The following is a 19,778-nucleotide window of genomic DNA, read 5'->3' as shown; positions in this document are numbered from 1 at the left end:
TCGTTGCAATATTTTACCCATGATCCTTTGCGTCAAGTAAGTGGTACAAGCAAAGCAGAAAGTGAAACCGATGCAATAAAACATAAATATAATACTTGTGAAACTCTAACACGCTGTAACACTTTGATAAACTACTTTATCGTTATTATAATTTTTCGTACAGTACAGACATCCGAAATATCGTAATTATGCAAAAAAAAAAAATTATAATTTTTAAATTATCAGCTCACAGTGTACGAACAGGTTATTACGAAATTTGACAATCATATATTATCCCTTTTTATGATTATTGTTATATCACTTTATTATTGCCAACTAATAAACACATTTAGTTTATATTAATTTCAATTAGAACAATTTTTCAAAACGAAAAATGCTTATTACTGTAACACAATCTCACGCATCACATGGCGTCGCACTTGACGACGCACTACTAATACAATGGTCTGTATATGCGCATGTCCACACCCCATTCTGCTTCCGAACATATGTAGACCGAGGCACGTTTAGGAAAAGTTGATCGATATTGTCGTCGTCGACGTTTACGTTCTCTACCTATGGGCACTACTTTCTCGTGGAATTCAGAGATTTGTCAAGCGAATTGACAGCTCAAGATAAACGCGAAAAAATATATTTGCGAAACATACAAACAACCGATCCATGTGACACAACGTTCTCTTGTTGTTCGAATGAGAATAGCGCCAATTTAGAGAGACTACGAGACCCATTCTTTTCGATTACAAATTAATATTATTTAAAACACTCTCCTTTGTAAAATGTTATTTATTATACACTCGCGTATTTGTTTAAATGCTTCTACATGATTAACATGACAAAAATTTGATAAAATAATCGTATCAGTTTCAAAATGGAAGCCTATTCGTATTTGAAATTTATAACGGCCGTGTAAATGTCAAATATGTCGTGCTGCCCTCTAATGGTGGTTAATCACCGACGATGATACTTGGGAAGCAAAATTTGAAAAATTAAATAAGAGAAGAACGATATAAAATGCGAAAAAGAAAGCACGTTGAAAAAATGATGTAACCGAAAAAATTGCAAGTGTCAAACTCGTAACTATCGCATAATTCGCAATTACCCTTACCGATAGTTCTCGATATCACGGAGAGGAAATGTTTCATCTCACTTGGAATAGAAAGCTTGTCGCGGAGCGCAACCGAAAGCGCGAGGAAATATGTGCGCGCCAGACACGGCGCGTACAGCGAAGCGCGACGAACTTGACTCTCAAAGCAGTGGACCGTCCGACAAGTTAATAAAAACGGAACGTAGAGACCCCACTTTCTTATTATCGCACGACCAAGGTACACCCGCAATCGTGTCACACGTACACACTTCTATACTCACGATAAAAATTCACATAACAGCGAGAAAATGCTTAAACGATAACACACAAAAATTATATTACATTCACTGACCGGTTTGATTGGGATAAAACTTGTTTGTCCATTGAAGTTCGTTCCAGTTTCAAACTTCTTCTCGTTTGCTTCTTCACTAATTTCACTGATCAGACGAGGTGAAATGCATAGAGATCAAATTTTCTCTTTCGCTAATCATTCATCGTTTTCCACAAAATTTCGTTCTTCCCCCATTTGTTCAACATTATCTTCCACTCTCAAAGTTCACGCAGATTCCGAGCACAGTTTTCCGTAAAAAAACACAACGGGGCGCCACGAGATGTAGATACTTCTCTCTCACTCCTTCTTCTTCTTCTTTATTCTATTTCATAGCCTTGTCTCGCACGTGTTGAAAACGCGAAATCCTTTACAGAGGCACAAAAACACGTCATTCGAGAAAAATCGATGGTCAAATATCTTAAAAGAAAAAACATCGAGCCTCGTACCGTCTCGTCTTTTTCTCTGTAATATTTGCGCATAATGTTTTATAAAGGCGAAAGGCTCGTGAGCCTGTGTAGACGTATGCAAGTGTGAAATGTCCTCCGTGTATACGTCTTACGCCTCACCCCTTTTCTCTAATACCGTTCTCTTGCTACGCAACATATATATATATATACACATATATATATTATACATATATACATATATATGTACACGCATATATATATATATACATATATATATATACATATATATATCTCCCTTTCTTTCTTATCTATCCGTTTCCGTTCTTTCTCCTCTGTCTTTCGCGATCTCACTGTTTCCCTTTCCTTCGTTCTCTATCAGTTTAGCCGTGTGCACGGCCCTATACGTGTTATACGTAGTATACCGTGCGCAGCTACGTAGACCATCCGTGTATACGAATCGAGTAGCAGGCGCGCGCGCCTGTGTTTGCGTTCGTGTGTGCACTTGATTAGCCGTGTGACGTCAGGGCACGATTACATCGCTCGCGATTGTCACTCAAATCGACGAGTAAAACCGCACAAGAATCCAGGCGGGAAAGGTGGTCGAAGACACGCGGACGAACCTCGGACCGCGAAACGACGGACGATCCGTCGCGCAACGGCTAAAGGCGGCGGAAAGCCTTCGCGCAAACCACCCGCGGTATTCGTGAAACGACTGACTCCATGCAACGATTGGAGTCGTACAGAAGACGGGAAGTGTTCCGCTAGATGGCAGCACTATTTATCGCAAGGGGGCTCCGGCGGCCGTATTGCGCTCCGTGTACCGCAACTCATCGAGTACTGTCGAATTCTAACGATCACTGCCGATCCATCCCGAATTCTTACGACCACGCACGAACGATTCAATATCAAGTGCACGACCCTCTCCGTTCCGTCGAGCACATGGAACAGTACGGATGATGAGTGCCTATCAACTTTATTTGTACACTTATTCCTTTATCGCTTGATAAAATGATGTTAGCATTCCCTATTTCCGGAAGAAACTCGCCGTTAAAAATTTTTATATTTACCTATAGAAATTAAAAGATCGTCTTTAAATTAAACATTGGTAGGTAATATATATTGGTAGATAATGTATATACATATATGGATCAAAAATAAATGACGAAATCTATCTCTACTTTTTAATGATTACACAAAATGGAATGTACAATTTACTTAACAAAAATTGCATTTTATAATGTTAAACATGTTTGATGTTAAAATAGTAATAATATAAGTATAAGTATTATATAGTATAGTTTATTAACATTAAAATATATTTATACACTTTGTATACAACAATAACTTAATTATTAACAAATGAGAAAAGAGTTATAAAAAATAACATAACACTAATCTTTGAATTTCTTTTAAGATCAAAATAAATAATAGTATATTCATTTTACTAGGTACACTAACTAATACCTGAATTGCTTTTTAATACAGAAACATTAAGGACCCTAGGAAATTTAAATTATTTCTATTAACCACTTACTTTCTCCTCTTTATTTATGTATGTTGATAAAAATGGTAAAATTTCAGGGCATTTTTCTGTTACTAATTGTTCAATATTTTGCGTGTCAGTGTTCAATAATGATAAATCACTACATGGTATCAATAGCTTACAAACAGAAGTCGAACGTGCCTTAATTGCTTTATGCAAAGCAGTGTATCCATCAGCATCTTTTAAATTAGGATTTGCGCCGAATTTTAATAAAAGTTCAACAATGTCAGAGTGACTTTGCATAGCTGCTCTATGCAAAGCAGTAGCATGTCCACAACGTGTTTGCGCATTTACTGCTGCATCATTTTCTAATAAAATAATACACATTTTGTAGTGTCCATTTCGCGCTGCATAGTGTAACGCTGTATACCCGGCTGAATCTTCTGCACTGGGTGGAACACCTTTCTTTAACAATGTCTTCACACGATCCAAATCATTATATTGCGCTGAAAGATACGTATATATTATTAATAATAAACTTAAACACAAAATAATAGACTCAAAATTAATTAAATTTTATTATTTACCAGCATACCATATCCCACGTTCAAATTCCATTTCCGTAAATGTCTGACGCATGCCAACATTACTATTTACACTGCAGCATGTATCATGATCAGTATGGCTATGATTATGCTCCATGTTTACTGTAGATGCAATTAATGCCTGGATAAGTGATCTATCACTCCATTACAAAAAAAAAAAATTGCCTTTAAAATTCTTACCATATAGATTTAAACTATCCATCATTATACATAAACATAATTACTAATTCGTAAATTATCGATGACTATGAAAAGATATAATATAAAAGAAACATTTTTAATTCACAGTAGTCATATATTTTTTAATAAATTTTCGTTCATAATATGCAAAAAATGTATTTCTTTTACACAGTTTGCGTGTGTATAACTTTATAACATATATGAATATCGAATTCGTATATGAAAATAAGGCCGGTATATAAAATCGACCTTTCTATAATATTGTATAATATTATGTTTCAATTATTTTGTAATAAATGGAATATTTCAATAATTATTACGCAAGTTCTTTGTGTCTTAAAGTGTGATGCTGCGCCAACAAATATTGCCTTATCATTTCATAAAAGAATTCAATAAATATTAAATACAATACAAATTCTTTTACGACATTACATAATATTAACGCTAGTTTTGATTCCGTGCATTGCATATTAGCGTTATAAAGAAATTAAAAAATAACATAATAATACAATTTAACTAAAAACTAAATTGAATAGAAAATGCGGAAATTGCCTTAATAAAAGACATAAAACTATTACCCACAAAATGACCCATAATAATGATTCTGTAGAAAATAAAAATAATAAATAGAAGTGTTATTATTATTAATATTATTATTATGTTTATAATCTCTCATAACTTTATACGAATATCTAATTATCTAATCTTTGTTTTTTATTCCTTTTTATAGTAAGGAATAAAATAATAGCTGCAAAAAATAATGATTTCATTGAAAAAGTGTAAAAACTAGAAACTTGTACTCGTATAATCTTATTCGTGTCTAATTATTAATTTATATAAAAATAAACTGAAGACATTTTCTTTAATTCATTTTGGATTTACAAAAACCAAATATGTTTATGTATAAAACGATGTACGATTGTAGTTTTAACCTATAAAATACTATCCAAATACTTTACGAATTTAATATAAGAAATTTGCTAAAATTTTTCATGAAAATCTATCGGTATAAATACGTTCCATAAAAAGTATACATTTCTAAAGCAAGTTACGAAATATTGATAAAAATTTGGTAACGAAAGTAAACACACCATTTCATATACCTGTGTGTTTCTTGTATACAGTTTTCGTATATAATTAAATAATATAATACTTTATTCATACTGGTTGTTTAATTTACGTGCACAGTAATAAGCGCACACGCATATTTTATGTATATAAGTACTACTATCTTCTTTTTCTCTTTTTTTTTTTTTTTTTTTTTCATTTTTTAGTAATACTTATAAATTGTAGTCCTGAGAATAATTGTTGATTTTATAATTCCCTCTGCATCGTCCAAAGTATTTCGGTCTCTCCTGTGCTACAGACAACTCGATATCCTAATTCTGCCAGGGCATTAATAATGGAAAAAGGTGGTCCTGTAATAAATTTTATTGCACAAATTAAAAGAAATATTGCACAATTTGCGGATGTACGGTACAATAAAACAGGCTAACGTCAAACTTTCATAAACCATCGAAATTCGACACCTTATCTTCAGAATAATGTATCAGTCTTATTCTAAAATTTAACACATATTTACGAAATATTATATTTTACTACCAAAAGCTTAAACAATCCCAACAAATAAGTCTACAGCATCATAAGTGTATCTTTAACAACATGTTATCGTTACTCTTATTATTAATTTTCTAAAATAAAGTTTATTATAAAAAATGTTGCATCAAAGGATATTAATCAACATATTTCATATTTAATCAAGACATTAATCATATATAAGTTTTACGTACCGAGTATTTTCAAATTATATGAAAAAGGCAAAATAAAGAATAATTTTGTCAGAAAAGATTGAATTAATTAAACGTATAAAAGCACAACTATTCTATGGAAAAAGTATAAGTAAGCAATCGTAACCTTTAATCATAACGCCGTTGAGCACATTTGTCCCAGAGTTTGGAAAACGCTTGGAAAGTGCCGAAACTTCGTCCGGATTTAAACCAAATACAGCACAATCAATCGCAAAAGGGGAAGCTTTTACGCCAATGTAATAGTAATTCTCATCATTTATTACATTGGCTAATTTTCCGATCATTGCATTCTCTGATTGCGACATTGTTGAGCTAAAAATGGTTGTTAGACTTCGTTGTCTTTTACTGTCAAGTTTTTTACTGTCAAAAGAAAAATTTTATGTCTAAAATGGTGTTGAAAAAATTATAAACATATTTTTCTTATTTTCTCTTATAAAAAGAAAATCTTACTATTTAATCATTAAGTTCTATATTATATAAAAAAAAATCTTTATGATAAAATAGTAATAGTATGTGTAATTATATCGAATTTAGGTATTGAAAATTTATTCGATAATTTTTTTAACATTTTTACACGTGTAAATTTCCTTTTTTCCCCGCTTATTCATATTCATAGGCATAGCATTAATTGTTATATTTTTATAAAATTATAGTTATAATATTTAAGTAAATAAAAAAAATAGAAGCGATAATATAAATGCATAATTAAATTATTTCGATATGATAGAGGAAAAACAAGTTATTATATATATGTATACGTATACATATATAATTCGTATTAATAGAATTAATGAAAATACCTAATAGGTATTAAAAATATACCCAATTATAATATGTAAAATTTATACTACTTAAAAACCCTTTATTGTAATCAAATTTCTTTTTTTTTTAATGTTCTGCTTAAAAATATTATACAAAAAATATACTTCTCTATTGATATAAAAAGTAAATCATACTTTGTTCTACATGGATAATACACTATTTTCATTCTCTTTATCATGTCCCTCTCTATATCTTGTATCTTTAATTAAAAATAATTTTGGGTATAAAAATGTTTTATATATTATGCAAGCATACAATAGTATTTTTCATTATCAATAGATAAAAATCATTATTTACAATTAAACTACATGTGAAACTGTCTTTATTCTAGTTTGTTCAGTCAATTGTCTTTCTCGGTCTTCTTTAAGTTGCATCATACGTGTTTCATGAGCCCAACGAACTTCAGTTTGAAGTTTATCTCTTTCATACTCCCATTGAAACCTTTCCAATTCCAAAGCTTTACGTTGTACTTCTAATTCTGCAGCTCTTCTTAAGGCACGTCTTTCTAATAATTGTTCTTGATATATTTTGCTTTGTAAAGGTGAACAATCAGATGTCTGTACAGTAGAAACTGGCCATTGTGATATTCTTCTAGGATTATATGATTTTCTTTGATGAACTGAACTTGACCGTTCTTGAGATCCAGCTACACAAAATTTTTAAAAGCACCTTAAAAATTCATTTCATATAACTACCTGAGAACTAGATTTACAGATTTATCCAGTTTAACATTAACTTAAAAGTAAGATCATAATTTAGATGTTTCATAAATGTTTTCGTTTGTTTCAAATTACCAGGTACAACAGTTCCTGTATCACTCTGACTTGTTTCCCAATTTCTACTGACTAAGCTTGTATCTGTATTATTATTTTCAGCTGCATTATCCTGGTTTACCCAATTCTGCTCGTTATTTTGCATTACTAATTCCATATTTTGTTGCATTGCATTAGATGTTTCAACTAAGTATGACTGATTTTTATAATTCCAATCATCTAAATCTTCTAAATCTGTGTCTGTAATATTCTGATCAACTGAAGATTCTTGTTTTGGCCACCCATCATTCACTTTATTGTCAAGATTATTACTTTTATGTTTCTTATTATGCGCCACTTGTATGAATTGTTGTCTGACATCTTCTGGACACTTTGGACATCTCTCCATGTGTCGTTCCATACGAGTAGCATTTTGGATGTATGACTGATTACAAAATTTACAAAATGCAATCACTTGAGATCCTAGCATCTTTTTATTATAATAGTTCCACACAATGCCTCGTTTCTTTACCATGGTTTCTTTTTTATAGTTTCACAGTATATACTTTTTCTTTAATTGTGTATTTTTTCTTTACTTTATATTTATAAGATTTTTGGTTTTCAAAATAGCTAATATTCATTTAATATAATAAAAATATAAACCTTATTTATGTATTATTATACTATCTTTTTTATACGGAATCAAAACTAAGATATGTAATGTCCACATAAAGTAAAAAGTACAAAAGTTAAAAACTAAAAAGTTGTATCACAATGTAATGAAACACCATACTTAGAAATACACTATTAACACAGCATCAAGAATTTAATTAAAATTTTGGTAATTTTATGAAACACCAGTATATATACTACTTATTTAGAAAGTTAACAAATATACACATTATTCTTTTTCATATCCACTTATAAAAAATAAACGTTCGAATATACTAATTAATTAAATAATTAATGTATCTTTTAAAGAACATCAAAGCAATCAAATAATTTTTCGAAGTCATTTTTTATCATTTAAAATTTAATAAGTTTACTGAAACAAGTTGTGTGAAATAGAACTTTCACGCACACATAATAAAAATCAATAGAAATTCCTAATACCGATGGAAGCTATTGATATTGGCTTATGCAATGGCGAAAGTTTTGAACAAATGTGTTAAATGACGAGTATATGCCACTGCTAGATAAAATGATCGTTATTTAATACAATGCATCTGAAGCCATATTTGGCATCAAATTAAAACATCAACCACTAAACACATAACCTACGTAAAAGTATGCTTGTGTTTGTTGCCATTCTTATAAGAATAACGTAGTAGATAACGAGTACCTTAAATGCTTCTATAATGCGTTGTAATTTGTAAAACGTAATCAAATTTCATATATTTTAACAAAGAAACAATAATTCCATAATAAAATTGCACAGAAAATCTTTACACAACACTGAAATGTTTTGCTAGCACTGAATTCTAAAAGAAACCTACGAAAACGTACAAACAAATCGGTAACCAGTACAATATGTACAAATGTTTTAATATATTAAATTCGAATATATTACATTACCTGTTTCTTTTAATAAAATCAAAGATATATTGTATTTAAAAAAGATTCTATTACTACATTTCATCCACAAAAAATTAGAAAATATTTATTTCAACATGTCATATATCTACATGTGTATGTGTATACATATATACATACATATATATATATATATTTAATAACTTATATTCCTCTTGTATCCAAATCAATTTATAAGTTATGCAGAAAACAAAACTTATAGCAAAATTTATAAATGTTATAAATTTATAACTTTTATTTAAAAAAATGAATATGTTTTTCAAGTTTAAAATAATAAAAAGTATTAAATTTTTTTATTGAAAATATAAATGCTTTTCATCACATAATTATTAATAAAAATAATAGGGATTGCTACATCATACCTCTATTAAGAACAGGTTCAGGTTCAGGTTCAGAAAAATCTTTTCTCATAGTCCACATATACTCATTATAATCTTGTTTAACACTTGTACTTGAAGATGCGACGACTTTGTAACCAAGAACTTCTAAAGCAGTTAATATTACACAAGGATGTTGCAAATATACTATTGTCGAATCATCACAATATCCCCCACAAGCAAAACGACTCAGTTGTTCTATATCTGATGCTATAACACAAGCGAATAAGATTACATATTTTCAATGTTATTTCATTATTTATTATTATTTCAAGATCACTTCACACCGATATTCAAACAAATTCAATTTAAAAAATATAAATTATAAAATTCATATTCGTATATTTAAACGGATCCCAGACGAAAAATATAACCGACTTTACTTACAATCTACGCGATAATTTTTATCACTTTATCGCGAAGTAATGTTAGTAGATATATCGTTCGACTCAAAACTGTGAAATATTGATTATACGTGTAAATAATATAACTGAGACAAAATAATGTACATAACGAATTTGTTTACTTTAAAATTGTTCAAATTAAAATATAAAACTCATAATTGAAATCAATTTTTATATTTATAAATTATGTGACAAATTTAATATTAATTTTATATCTTGTTAAATCACTTCTCATACTGAAAATTGTTTCTCATTCAAAGGGCATTTAAAAAGTATATTAAAATAAACAATAATTAGTTAATTAAAAAATAATTTATTAAAATGTATATTTAGAATAAAATATTATCTTAATATTTAAATCTATCTTTTATGATATTTTATACGTGAATATAGTTTTCTAAACTATTTTCTTAAACTGTTTATTTCTGATACACTATATTTTTATATTATCATAATATGAATAATGTTAACCATATAACAAAACATTATTGCTACAAACCTACATATTAAGGAAAGCACATTTATTCTCCTACTTCCATAAAAATATGTTACACAGCATATAAAAAAGTTTGTACTAAACAAAAATGAAATATTTGATAAACAGTTATACCTAAAGTAGAATGAGTAGTAGAGAACTTAAGTTGATTTTTATAAGACACTGATACTGTGTAAATATTTTTAGTAACTTATTTCATATTTAAGACTAAAACTTATATTTCACTTTTCTAAAGATATGTGTATTATAACAAGCAAATATATATATATATATATAATAGCATATTATAACAAGCAAGAACTTAATGTGCATTTAAGACATATCGATTAATAACATAAAATATAATTCTTAAGTTGCTGTTACATAAAGAAATTAAATATAAACATATTAACTGCTTAAACCTTATTAAACTTTCGAACAAAAAACTATACCTTTAAGACCTGAAACTAAAACTCTCCATGGATATCTATGACCATATGATGCAAGATTGCCACGTACCAAAATGTATGGCATCTGTGATATTATGCTAAAACAAATTTTATTTAATAAATACCTAAATCATGTATAAAGTATATATGTATGTAAATTATATGTATACATAAAGACTATAACTTTATGTAATAATGACTACAACAATGCATTATTGTTTATAATGCATTTTTAATTTAAATACAAGTACCTACAAATATATACAGCGATACTTGTTTCCATGAATTTGATTATTAAGTTATTAATTTAATGTAACATAAAGTATTAACCTAAAATGTAAATGTATCATATTCAAATAAAAGAAGAAAACAAATTATTTTGGAATAATTTATATATTCTTTTAAAATATTTATAATCTAGGCATAAATATTAACCTGTTTAAAATTATATTTTAGAATACATTGAAATTATATGTAGGTTATGTAAAGGAAAACACACTCACACAAAACTTATATATTCACACACACACGCATATATAAACTAAAAAAATTTAATAGGCACATAACGTTTATTTAAATCTTGCACAAAATTTTTATTACTATTTACCAAAGTCTTAATCGTAAATAATGGACGAAACATTTATTCTATATTATGTATATGACTTCATAATATATTTAACAAATATAAAACAAATTTCAGTATTATGTAAATTTCTAATAAATATCATTATTGACAAGTACCTATCATGGAATTTTATGTACTATTTGAATAATTATCTGTCGATCTTTTGTTTGAGTAGAATCAATGTTATTAACTCTTATTAAATTATATACGCTCACCTGTTAACATTTACGGAACTCAATTCGTTGATATTATTATTAACCGAAGATGTTCCTATATTTTACTAATAATTATTAAAACTAATGAAGCGAGTAACTTAAACTGGTATGTTGAATACTATTAAAACTTTTTAGCTTACACAGAGAACTTTGCACAGAATTCTTCCAAACATAAACTTCAACCATTAAAGAATAGGAACATAACATAATATTCGCAAGTTCTGAAAGTGCGCATATTCTAACTACTATTAACATTTACAAATCCCAATACTGTTCAAACGACAAACATTTGGGTGGTTTTTCAATGAAATTCATATTCTTCATATGAACTATTTAAGTGTATCAAAACTTTGTAATGATTGGATACTATCCAGACGCTAAAGGGAATTTTCCAATAATGTTTTTTATTATCTAACTTTGGTTTCTATCCTCTTCTCGTTAAAAAAATTTTGTACATTTAATATTTTTATATATTTATTAATTCACTAATAAATTCAATTAATTTATGAAATATAAAGAATAGATATAGAACATATATAGTAACTACATCATTCACATGAAAATAGCATTTTAACTTTTAAATTTATGTACTTTATAAACTTGTATACTAAGTATTTATATATATGTAAAATTAATGTAAAACATAGTTAAATATTTTTTTAGTTCAATAATTTTTAAACAAAAATATTTTTATTACTTTTAGATTTTCTAATTATTATTTCATGATTATTTTGTATTTTTTTACATTATTGCATTAATAACATATTAATATAAAATGATAATAACAAATTTGTAATAATTAAATTACATTTATTTAAATTTATTCAAATAAAATTAATTTTTCATAAACATTTTACATTAAATTAAAATTATAATTTTAATGATTAAAATGTAGAATATTATTGTACTTTATTATTAAATTTATAGAGGTTCTATTTATTTTACAAACTTAAGTAATATTGGAAAAAAACCAATCAATACTTTTGTTTCATTGAAACTGAGATACGGTTGGCTTATATAGTTTTAATGAATCAGTAAATAAGAGTATCAATTGGTAATAGGTGTTACATTTTTACATTTGGTATATAGGAATATGTCAACATTAGATCTTAAAACATTGTTTCATAAAATAAGGAATGTGTTGATTACAAATGTTATATAATTTTGAAATACATCATAATTTGTACATACACGTATACATATGTGTAGAATTATTACCATTGTAGTCAAATGATATCTATCTTTGTTCATCTTTCTATGGTTTAACAAAATTATATATTTCAAAACATTACACTTACAGTTGAAGATATTACATTTATTCATTGTAAGAGTTAAATTATACCATTAAAATTAAGTTTGTAGCCCATGGATGTAGATTAATAAGTAGAACAGTTAAAAAATAGTGACAGGTGGTTTGACATTTATACGCCGCCATCGTTAATAGCGACAGTGATCTGCCATATTGCGCGTGATATAAAGAATTGTAATACATTTACGGTATTATAGTTGTTACTTGTGCATCCAGTACAAGAATTTATTGTTTATGTAGTAGTAATATTTTAACACAATTCTTATAATTCAGTTTGTGGGAAACATTCTACGGTAGTGAATTCCAAAACGGTGAGTGGACAATGCATTGTTGACATCAGAAACTTTTTTTAATGAACAGTTGTCATCAGGAAATTGAATTCTGATTACTTATATTTACAAATTTCAGAACTGATACCACTGTACCTTTTTATTTAGGAATTTATAACTTATTCAACATTTTCAAGCAATAGTAAGTTAGTTGTCATTTATATGATTATTACTTTAACATTAATGTTTTGTTGAAAAACACTTGAATAACCATATAAATATAATTTTTATGTCTATATTAGTTTTTATCTTTACATAAATTTTCACAAAGTAGCATTTGACTAAAATAATTGCATTTAATACGCTATCACTTAACATATGTACTTTTCAATCAATTTATTTGTCATATTCACAATATTTATTAAATTTATTAATGGTTCATAATTATCATCTTAATATATTATCATAATTTTGTTAACAGTTGACTCTGTTTAAAATTTGTTATAATGTTCATTAAATATATTAATAGTATAAGTATACCAATTATGTAGTATCATATAATATAATTATATTTGTCATTTATATATATATATTAATAATGTTTTTAATAATTTTTTGTCTTTTTTTCCTTGTGTTTGATATTGTCATATACTTATACTATTGTAGGTGCTCAATGAATTTTTACTATAAATGTCATTTGTTATACTTTAATATATCTGATTTTATTACCATATCAGTTTGATTTATGATTCTGTTGAAGAATTGAATAGAATGTAATTTTCTTTTATGATCTATGATTTATATGTAAAATATAATAAAATATATAATATATATATACGTGAAATATAATAAAATATATGTCATAAAGTGATAAAACATTGACAAATTTTTAAATTATGCATTTACAGATACAAAATGTCAACCGGACCATATAATTACTCTTATATCTTCAAATACATTATTATAGGAGATATGGGAGTAGGAAAGTCATGTTTACTGCATCAGTTTACAGAAAAAAAATGTAAGTTAAAAAAATAAGTAAAATAAAGATAAAACTATTAAAACTTAAAAATGCATTACATATTCTTTATTATTTTATATATTCAAATTGAAGTTTATTAATATATCAAATTTTGTAATATTTTTAAATATATTTTGATTTCAATATGGTCATGAATAAATGATATAAGTATAAGAGAAATAATTTAGATAGTTATGTACATATACTTGTTATTAATTTTACTAATAAATGAATTATATAATATTTGAATACAATTTTTTAGAAAATAAGAAGTGTTTTATTATTGTTATTGTATCATAATGTCTGAAATAACATATTTTTGTTTATTATAGTTATGGCAGATTGTCCACATACTATTGGTGTTGAATTTGGGACAAGAATTATTGAAGTTGCTGGACAAAAAATAAAATTACAGATATGGGACACTGCTGGTCAGGAACGTTTTAGAGCAGTTACTAGGTATGTGTGACCTTATAATTTTTGATATTTTTAATATTTTTAATAATAATACAATATAACACATATATATGTTATAGATCTTATTATCGGGGTGCAGCTGGAGCATTAATGGTCTATGACATAACTCGTCGTTCAACTTATAATCATCTTAGCAGCTGGCTTACAGATACAAGGAATTTAACAAATCCAAGCACTGTATGCAAAATATGATATTTTACATAATGGTATTTACGTCTGTAAAGTGTAACTACATTGATGCAGAACTGTTTAATGATGTATTTCTCACACTTAATAAATAACAGGTTTATATTATATATGTAACAGAATATTTTATATATTGTATTTACAGGTTATATTTTTAATCGGAAATAAAAGTGATTTGGAAGGTCAACGAGATGTTACTTATGAAGAAGCAAAACAATTTGCTGATGAAAATGGTCTTATGTTCGTAGAAGCTAGTGCGAAAACGTAAGTCAATTATCAAGTAATCTGATTGAGTATAAGAATACTATATTTGCATATATAATCAGATTATACAATTAGAAAATAATTATATTCATAATCCTTTTTATCAGAGGACACAATGTTGAAGAAGCCTTTTTGGAAACAGCAAAAAAAATATTTCAGAGTATACAAGATGGCCGGTCAGTAGAAATCCATTTTTCTTGCCTAACACATATATTTAAATAATTTAATTAGTACTAGTTTGTATTTTATCAACGATTTTAGTATAATAATTTATTTACCGACAGTTTGGATCTAAATGCTGCCGAATCTGGAGTTCAACATAATCCAAGTCAACCAGGTCGTACTAATCTTCAAGGTGTATCTAATGAACAACAGGGTGGAAAGGATTCCTGCTCCTGTTAGGTCTATATTTGTTTGTATATAGAAATATGAATTCATCGGTACTATTGATGCATATATGATTTATACTAAGTATAGCAAGCAAATAGTCTCCTGTCTTTATCCCTTTACCTTTGATATGTCAGATCTATTCTATGAAAGATGTCAGTTTTTTCTAGTTAGACTTAATTTAAAGGAATAAAATATAAATACATGATTTAGTCTGCATATGCATATAAATTGTACTGATAACAATGATTCTGTATTAGCATTGAAATTGATATTTCAGCGTTAAAGCTTTTCTATGGTTATTGTAATTCGTATATATTTTCCATAGGTCGTATATTTTATTGCGTAAAATAATTAAATATTAGACAATATGTTGTACTCACTAATCTTATAGTACATGTATACAACGTACATTGTACGAAAAACATTTACTTAATCACAAGAAAATATGATAACTATGAATGTGACACAGCCAAATAAGATAAATATTTACCACTGTAAATTGAATTTGTGTAACAAGATTGACCACGTTTAATCGCGTTGTTTAATTTGCAGTTTGAAAGCTATTGTACTATAAGCTTAAGTGCAAAAGATTGTTGGTAACACATTGAATTTCTCAACAGCAAAAAGAGTTGTCATAAAATGGCATAATGAAATAGAATTAATGTCAACTCTAATTTTCCATAACTACAATCCCGTTTTCATATCATATAAAGCATATAAACTGCTAATGTAAAGCTAAATATAATTTTTAATTTCCAGCTTGAAAAATATTTTAATTTCCAAGTGTTTTGGAATGTTCCACATTTCCAATTTGAAAAATGGAAAAAGAAAAAATATTTAATATAAGTATCGTCATTATTGCTATTATTTTACAAAATTTAAAGAATCAATCCTTTTAGTAAAACATATTTTTCAATATAATATAATTATATTAACCAATATAGTTTTCACACTGCTGAAAATGAAATATTGTATCAATTTGTAAAGTTGATATGAATCTTAAATCTTTATTCATACTTCGTGTAACATTAATTTTTAAAAACGGTTAGAAGAAATGTTACTTATAAAATTTATCATTTTTTACACTTTTAATTAATAGCTGTATTGTAATTAGTAGTAGTTTCAATATTTTTTCAAAATCACAGTTTTACATACCATTCCCAAGTAAAACGAAGATGAACAAAAAATTAATTTTAAAAAAATCAAATATATTGTCTTTAATTTAATGAAATAAGATAGATCGTTACATAAATCGAAAATTAGGTCAATAAAAAAGTTTTTAATCATTCATATTTTATTTAAGGTATTGTAAAAGTACTTTGCAATTATATTAACAAAAAGAACAAAACGTCATTTAAAATACATTTGACCAAAGCTTTCCAGAGCCATCTAAAAATAATTATTGTTCAATTATAGACGCGTAAAATGTAATTAGTTATAAATCGGTAAGAAACCGTTTGATGTACAGGATAAAAACAAAATCCTTTTTTAATTTTGGTGTATATTATTGTTTAAATCTAATTTAAACTTTAGTTACTCATCAACATATTTTTCATATCTTGTATATATAAATAATTAATGATAAAAATAAATATTTATATTACAGCTGCATTAAAATTATTGATTTCGCATCGTTAAAATAAAAATTATATTTGAAGGCATTATTTTTTGTAGTTTTATAACGAAAAAGCGGAGTTAAAAGATTACAAGTCATGTAAAAAATTGATAGCAAGTTTACTTAATTATCTCTTAAATTTAGCATTTCATGTAATCACGTGTTTGTTTGATATAACGTATTATTACTACGAAGATACAAACAATATCATTTCGTATTATCGTTTCAGCAGTACTTTAGAATGATTTTATTATATTTGGCTTTTAAATATGAAAGATTTCATCCATTTTATATTTATTTATCAAATTAATTTTTTATGTAAATTTTCAGAATACCAAATTTCTTCTATTTCATTCTTTCCTTTCTTTTCTATGCTTTTATTTGAATATAAATTGTATGAATTTTATATTGGTAAATAGAATGCTTTCTAGTCCAAAAATGTAAATAATTAATAATGTAAATTAGCAAGCAAAATTTGTAATAACTTGAATAGTTTACTTCATAATTTTGTATGTGCTATAAAAGTATATTTTAACTTTACCGCGCGAATTTGTTATATAAATACATTTTGAAGACGTAGAATATAATACATCGACTTAAAGGCATAAATACGTCATTAAAGGTATAAGAATAATATTAAATGCTGTGTAAAATTAAATATTTATTACCTACTAAAATTTCAAGTTAAAGATTGTTATACAATGATTAATAGTCAATATATTTATGGCATTTTTATACTTGGAACATTTTGTTCTGAATTCTGTTTAACCAAGGAGTAAGTTATATTTTTGTGTTTTTTAAATTAATATTACTTTTATACTTTATTTTATATTGCGTAAAAAATGATCGTTTGTACAAATTAAAGAATATTCATAATATACTATTTTTAGACTTTTTATTTTTAAAAAATGCTTTCTATTTCTTTATGTATTCTATTTTCTTTCTATTTATTTATTTTGTTAGAATATATAATAATTCATATATTGATAGTCTATTTTTTAAAATAACGATTATGTTATATATTATATGGATATGTGTTTATAAAAATCAGTTTGATGTTTATAACAATTTATAAATGGTAATAAACTTAATAATTTAATTTTATAATTTATGATTCATATATTATGCAATTATTATCCTTTGATTAGATTTATTAGTTTAATTTGAATAGTAAAATATGAAATTGTTATTTTATAAATTAATTTATTGTTCACTAAAATATTATTTATTTATTACATCGAATATTTCATATATTTATAATTATTATTATCATAATAGATAATATATAGACATTCTATATATGTCTTGTTTGAATGTTCTTTATGTAATATCGTTTGTGTAACAAATATAACGTCTTACATATTTGTGAATATAAGGTCATGAATAATATTAATAGTAATCATTAATAACAGTTAAAAATGATGTTAACGATACAATTTTTTATTGCATTTCTTATTCGCGTTTATTATAACCTATTCCCTCCATCGAATTGTATGAAAAATTTACAAAGAATAACAAATTTGTAAGTTTCACTAACACAATTTGTTTAGTGTCTTTTTAATACATTGTAAAAGGTTTTTACAAAAAATATATGTATATGTAATATGTTTTTCTATAAATAAAAGAATGCGTTTGCAGTAACTATATAATAAATGTGTTATTTCTAAATAAAATTAATTTTTGATTTTTGTAATTAACCAGGCTCAAAGAGATACTTTTTGATTTTACAACTGTAGACAATGTGGATAATTGGAAAGAAATATCTGATACTGTTAGGACAGTAGGAAAATCAAAAGCTGTTTTAGCATTGCAAAGAACACAAGTTTTTCAAAGAGCAATATTTTTTACTCTTTTGAACCCACAATCAAATGGTGCAGGGTTTGCAGGGATACGAACAATGACTAATTTAAATTTATCTAATTTTAAAAACATTGAAATCAATTGTCGAGGACAAGGCCACAATAAGCACTATAAAGTTGTTCTTAGGCACAAAGGTCTTCATTCAAACGAAGATATAACATATGAACAGTTCTTTATGGTAAACTTCAGCTATATTATCTTAAACTATTTGTGAAGGAGGTGAAATTAAATTGCATAATCTCTATTTTTTCTATTTTTTTTTAACAACTATATATATATATATATATTAACTATTAGTTTAATATAAAAATTATATTAAATTACATTAGGCACCAATGTCAGATATTAATTTTTCAACTGTGGTCTTACCATTGGCAAATTTTAAACCATATTATCGTGGACGTGAAGTACCCGATGCAGAACCATTAGATACTGCAAATATTACAATGTTTGGTTTACAAGTGTATGGTGGAGTTTATTTAACAATTAAACAAAACGGTGTATCAGCATTAGAAGTAGAAAATATTTCAGTATCATAATTATTATATTAATGTAAATAATTAAAAGTAATTGTACATTATAAATATGTAAATAATCAAATTATTAATTATTTAAGTTACTTTTAATCTGTACTTTATATAATATCTTGTATAAGGGATAATAAAACATACACAAATGTACCATATTTGTAGAATCATTTAATTGTTATAGAAGTATATATTCTCACTAAACCTTGTTAGTTCTTTTATATCAATACTGATTCATAAATATGAATCA

The 19,778-nt window shown here is 26.4% G+C and overlaps 6 protein-coding genes across 17 annotated transcripts in view; 2 read left to right on the top strand and 4 right to left on the bottom strand.

Moving 5' to 3' along the window:
- The window catches only part of LOC108556082 (nuclear receptor coactivator 2), a 220,903-nt gene extending 218,933 nt beyond the window's left edge, over positions 1-1,970 (bottom strand). For 5 of the 7 annotated variants that reach the window (XM_017912056.1, XM_017896792.1, XM_017896710.1 and 2 more), the window contains exon 1: positions 1,437-1,970. The gene's annotated coding sequence lies outside the window, so the exon portion shown is untranslated. Of the gene's footprint in view, positions 1-1,105; positions 1,150-1,436 lie in introns of those variants that run through there. The other 2 variants (XM_017897037.1, XM_017912134.1) reach the window with 2 other exon arrangements.
- Positions 1,971-2,727: 757 nt separating this feature from the next.
- On the bottom strand, positions 2,728-4,109 carry LOC108555227 (ankyrin repeat domain-containing protein 39). Its single transcript, XM_017910822.1, has 3 exons — positions 3,893-4,109; positions 3,357-3,811; positions 2,728-2,889 (listed from the first exon to the last, which is right to left on the bottom strand). The coding sequence occupies exons 1-3, from the start codon at positions 4,005-4,007 to the stop codon at positions 2,728-2,730; spliced, it is 732 nt and encodes a 243-aa protein (XP_017766311.1). The 5' UTR covers positions 4,008-4,109.
- Positions 4,110-5,258: 1,149 nt separating this feature from the next.
- LOC108555796 (uncharacterized) lies at positions 5,259-11,781 on the bottom strand. 3 transcript variants are annotated; one of them, XM_017911738.1, is made up of 4 exons: positions 11,611-11,735; positions 10,774-10,868; positions 9,428-9,652; positions 6,143-6,258 (listed from the first exon to the last, which is right to left on the bottom strand). In XM_017911738.1, the coding sequence occupies exons 2-4, from the start codon at positions 10,853-10,855 to the stop codon at positions 6,224-6,226; spliced, it is 342 nt and encodes a 113-aa protein (XP_017767227.1). In that variant the 5' UTR covers positions 10,856-10,868; positions 11,611-11,735; the 3' UTR covers positions 6,143-6,223. The 3 variants fall into 3 exon arrangements, with proteins under 3 accessions (XP_017767309.1, XP_017767227.1, XP_017767145.1); XM_017911656.1 differs by lacking the exon at positions 11,611-11,735 and adding an exon at positions 11,751-11,781 and having other exon boundaries at positions 6,182-6,258; XM_017911820.1 differs by lacking the exons at positions 10,774-10,868; positions 11,611-11,735 and adding an exon at positions 5,259-5,508 and having other exon boundaries at positions 6,005-6,258; positions 9,428-9,503.
- LOC108555713 (uncharacterized) lies at positions 7,020-8,007 on the bottom strand. Its single transcript, XM_017911534.1, has 2 exons — positions 7,515-8,007; positions 7,020-7,366 (listed from the first exon to the last, which is right to left on the bottom strand). The coding sequence occupies exons 1-2, from the start codon at positions 8,005-8,007 to the stop codon at positions 7,020-7,022; spliced, it is 840 nt and encodes a 279-aa protein (XP_017767023.1).
- Positions 11,782-12,844: 1,063 nt separating the features above from the next.
- On the top strand, positions 12,845-16,216 carry Rab14 (RAS oncogene family member Rab14). 2 transcript variants are annotated; one of them, XM_017911052.1, is made up of 8 exons: positions 12,845-13,230; positions 13,328-13,390; positions 14,097-14,209; positions 14,542-14,668; positions 14,746-14,863; positions 15,018-15,136; positions 15,244-15,312; positions 15,421-16,216. In XM_017911052.1, the coding sequence occupies exons 3-8, from the start codon at positions 14,104-14,106 to the stop codon at positions 15,536-15,538; spliced, it is 657 nt and encodes a 218-aa protein (XP_017766541.1). In that variant the 5' UTR covers positions 12,845-13,230; positions 13,328-13,390; positions 14,097-14,103; the 3' UTR covers positions 15,539-16,216. The 2 variants fall into 2 exon arrangements, with proteins under 2 accessions (XP_017766541.1, XP_017766625.1); XM_017911136.1 differs by lacking the exon at positions 13,328-13,390.
- Positions 16,217-17,825: 1,609 nt separating this feature from the next.
- On the top strand, positions 17,826-19,540 carry LOC108555535 (uncharacterized). Of its 3 annotated transcripts, none has more exons than XM_017911266.1 (3): positions 17,826-17,916; positions 18,843-19,179; positions 19,331-19,540. In XM_017911266.1, exons 1-3 carry the CDS (start codon positions 17,843-17,845, stop codon positions 19,538-19,540), a joined length of 621 nt encoding a protein of 206 aa, XP_017766755.1. In that variant the 5' UTR covers positions 17,826-17,842. The 3 variants fall into 3 exon arrangements, with proteins under 3 accessions (XP_017766755.1, XP_017766913.1, XP_017766844.1); XM_017911424.1 differs by lacking the exon at positions 17,826-17,916 and adding an exon at positions 18,188-18,219; XM_017911355.1 differs by lacking the exon at positions 17,826-17,916 and adding an exon at positions 18,615-18,663.
- Positions 19,541-19,778: the final 238 nt, after the last annotated feature.

This window comes from Eufriesea mexicana, unplaced genomic scaffold (genome assembly GCF_001483705.2).
Source record: "Eufriesea mexicana isolate 0111107269 unplaced genomic scaffold, ASM148370v2 scaffold4744748300, whole genome shotgun sequence".
Lineage (NCBI taxonomy): Eukaryota > Metazoa > Arthropoda > Insecta > Hymenoptera > Apidae > Eufriesea > Eufriesea mexicana.
Note: the sequence above shows the minus strand (reverse complement) of the source record. Positions and strands in the feature narration are given on the sequence as shown.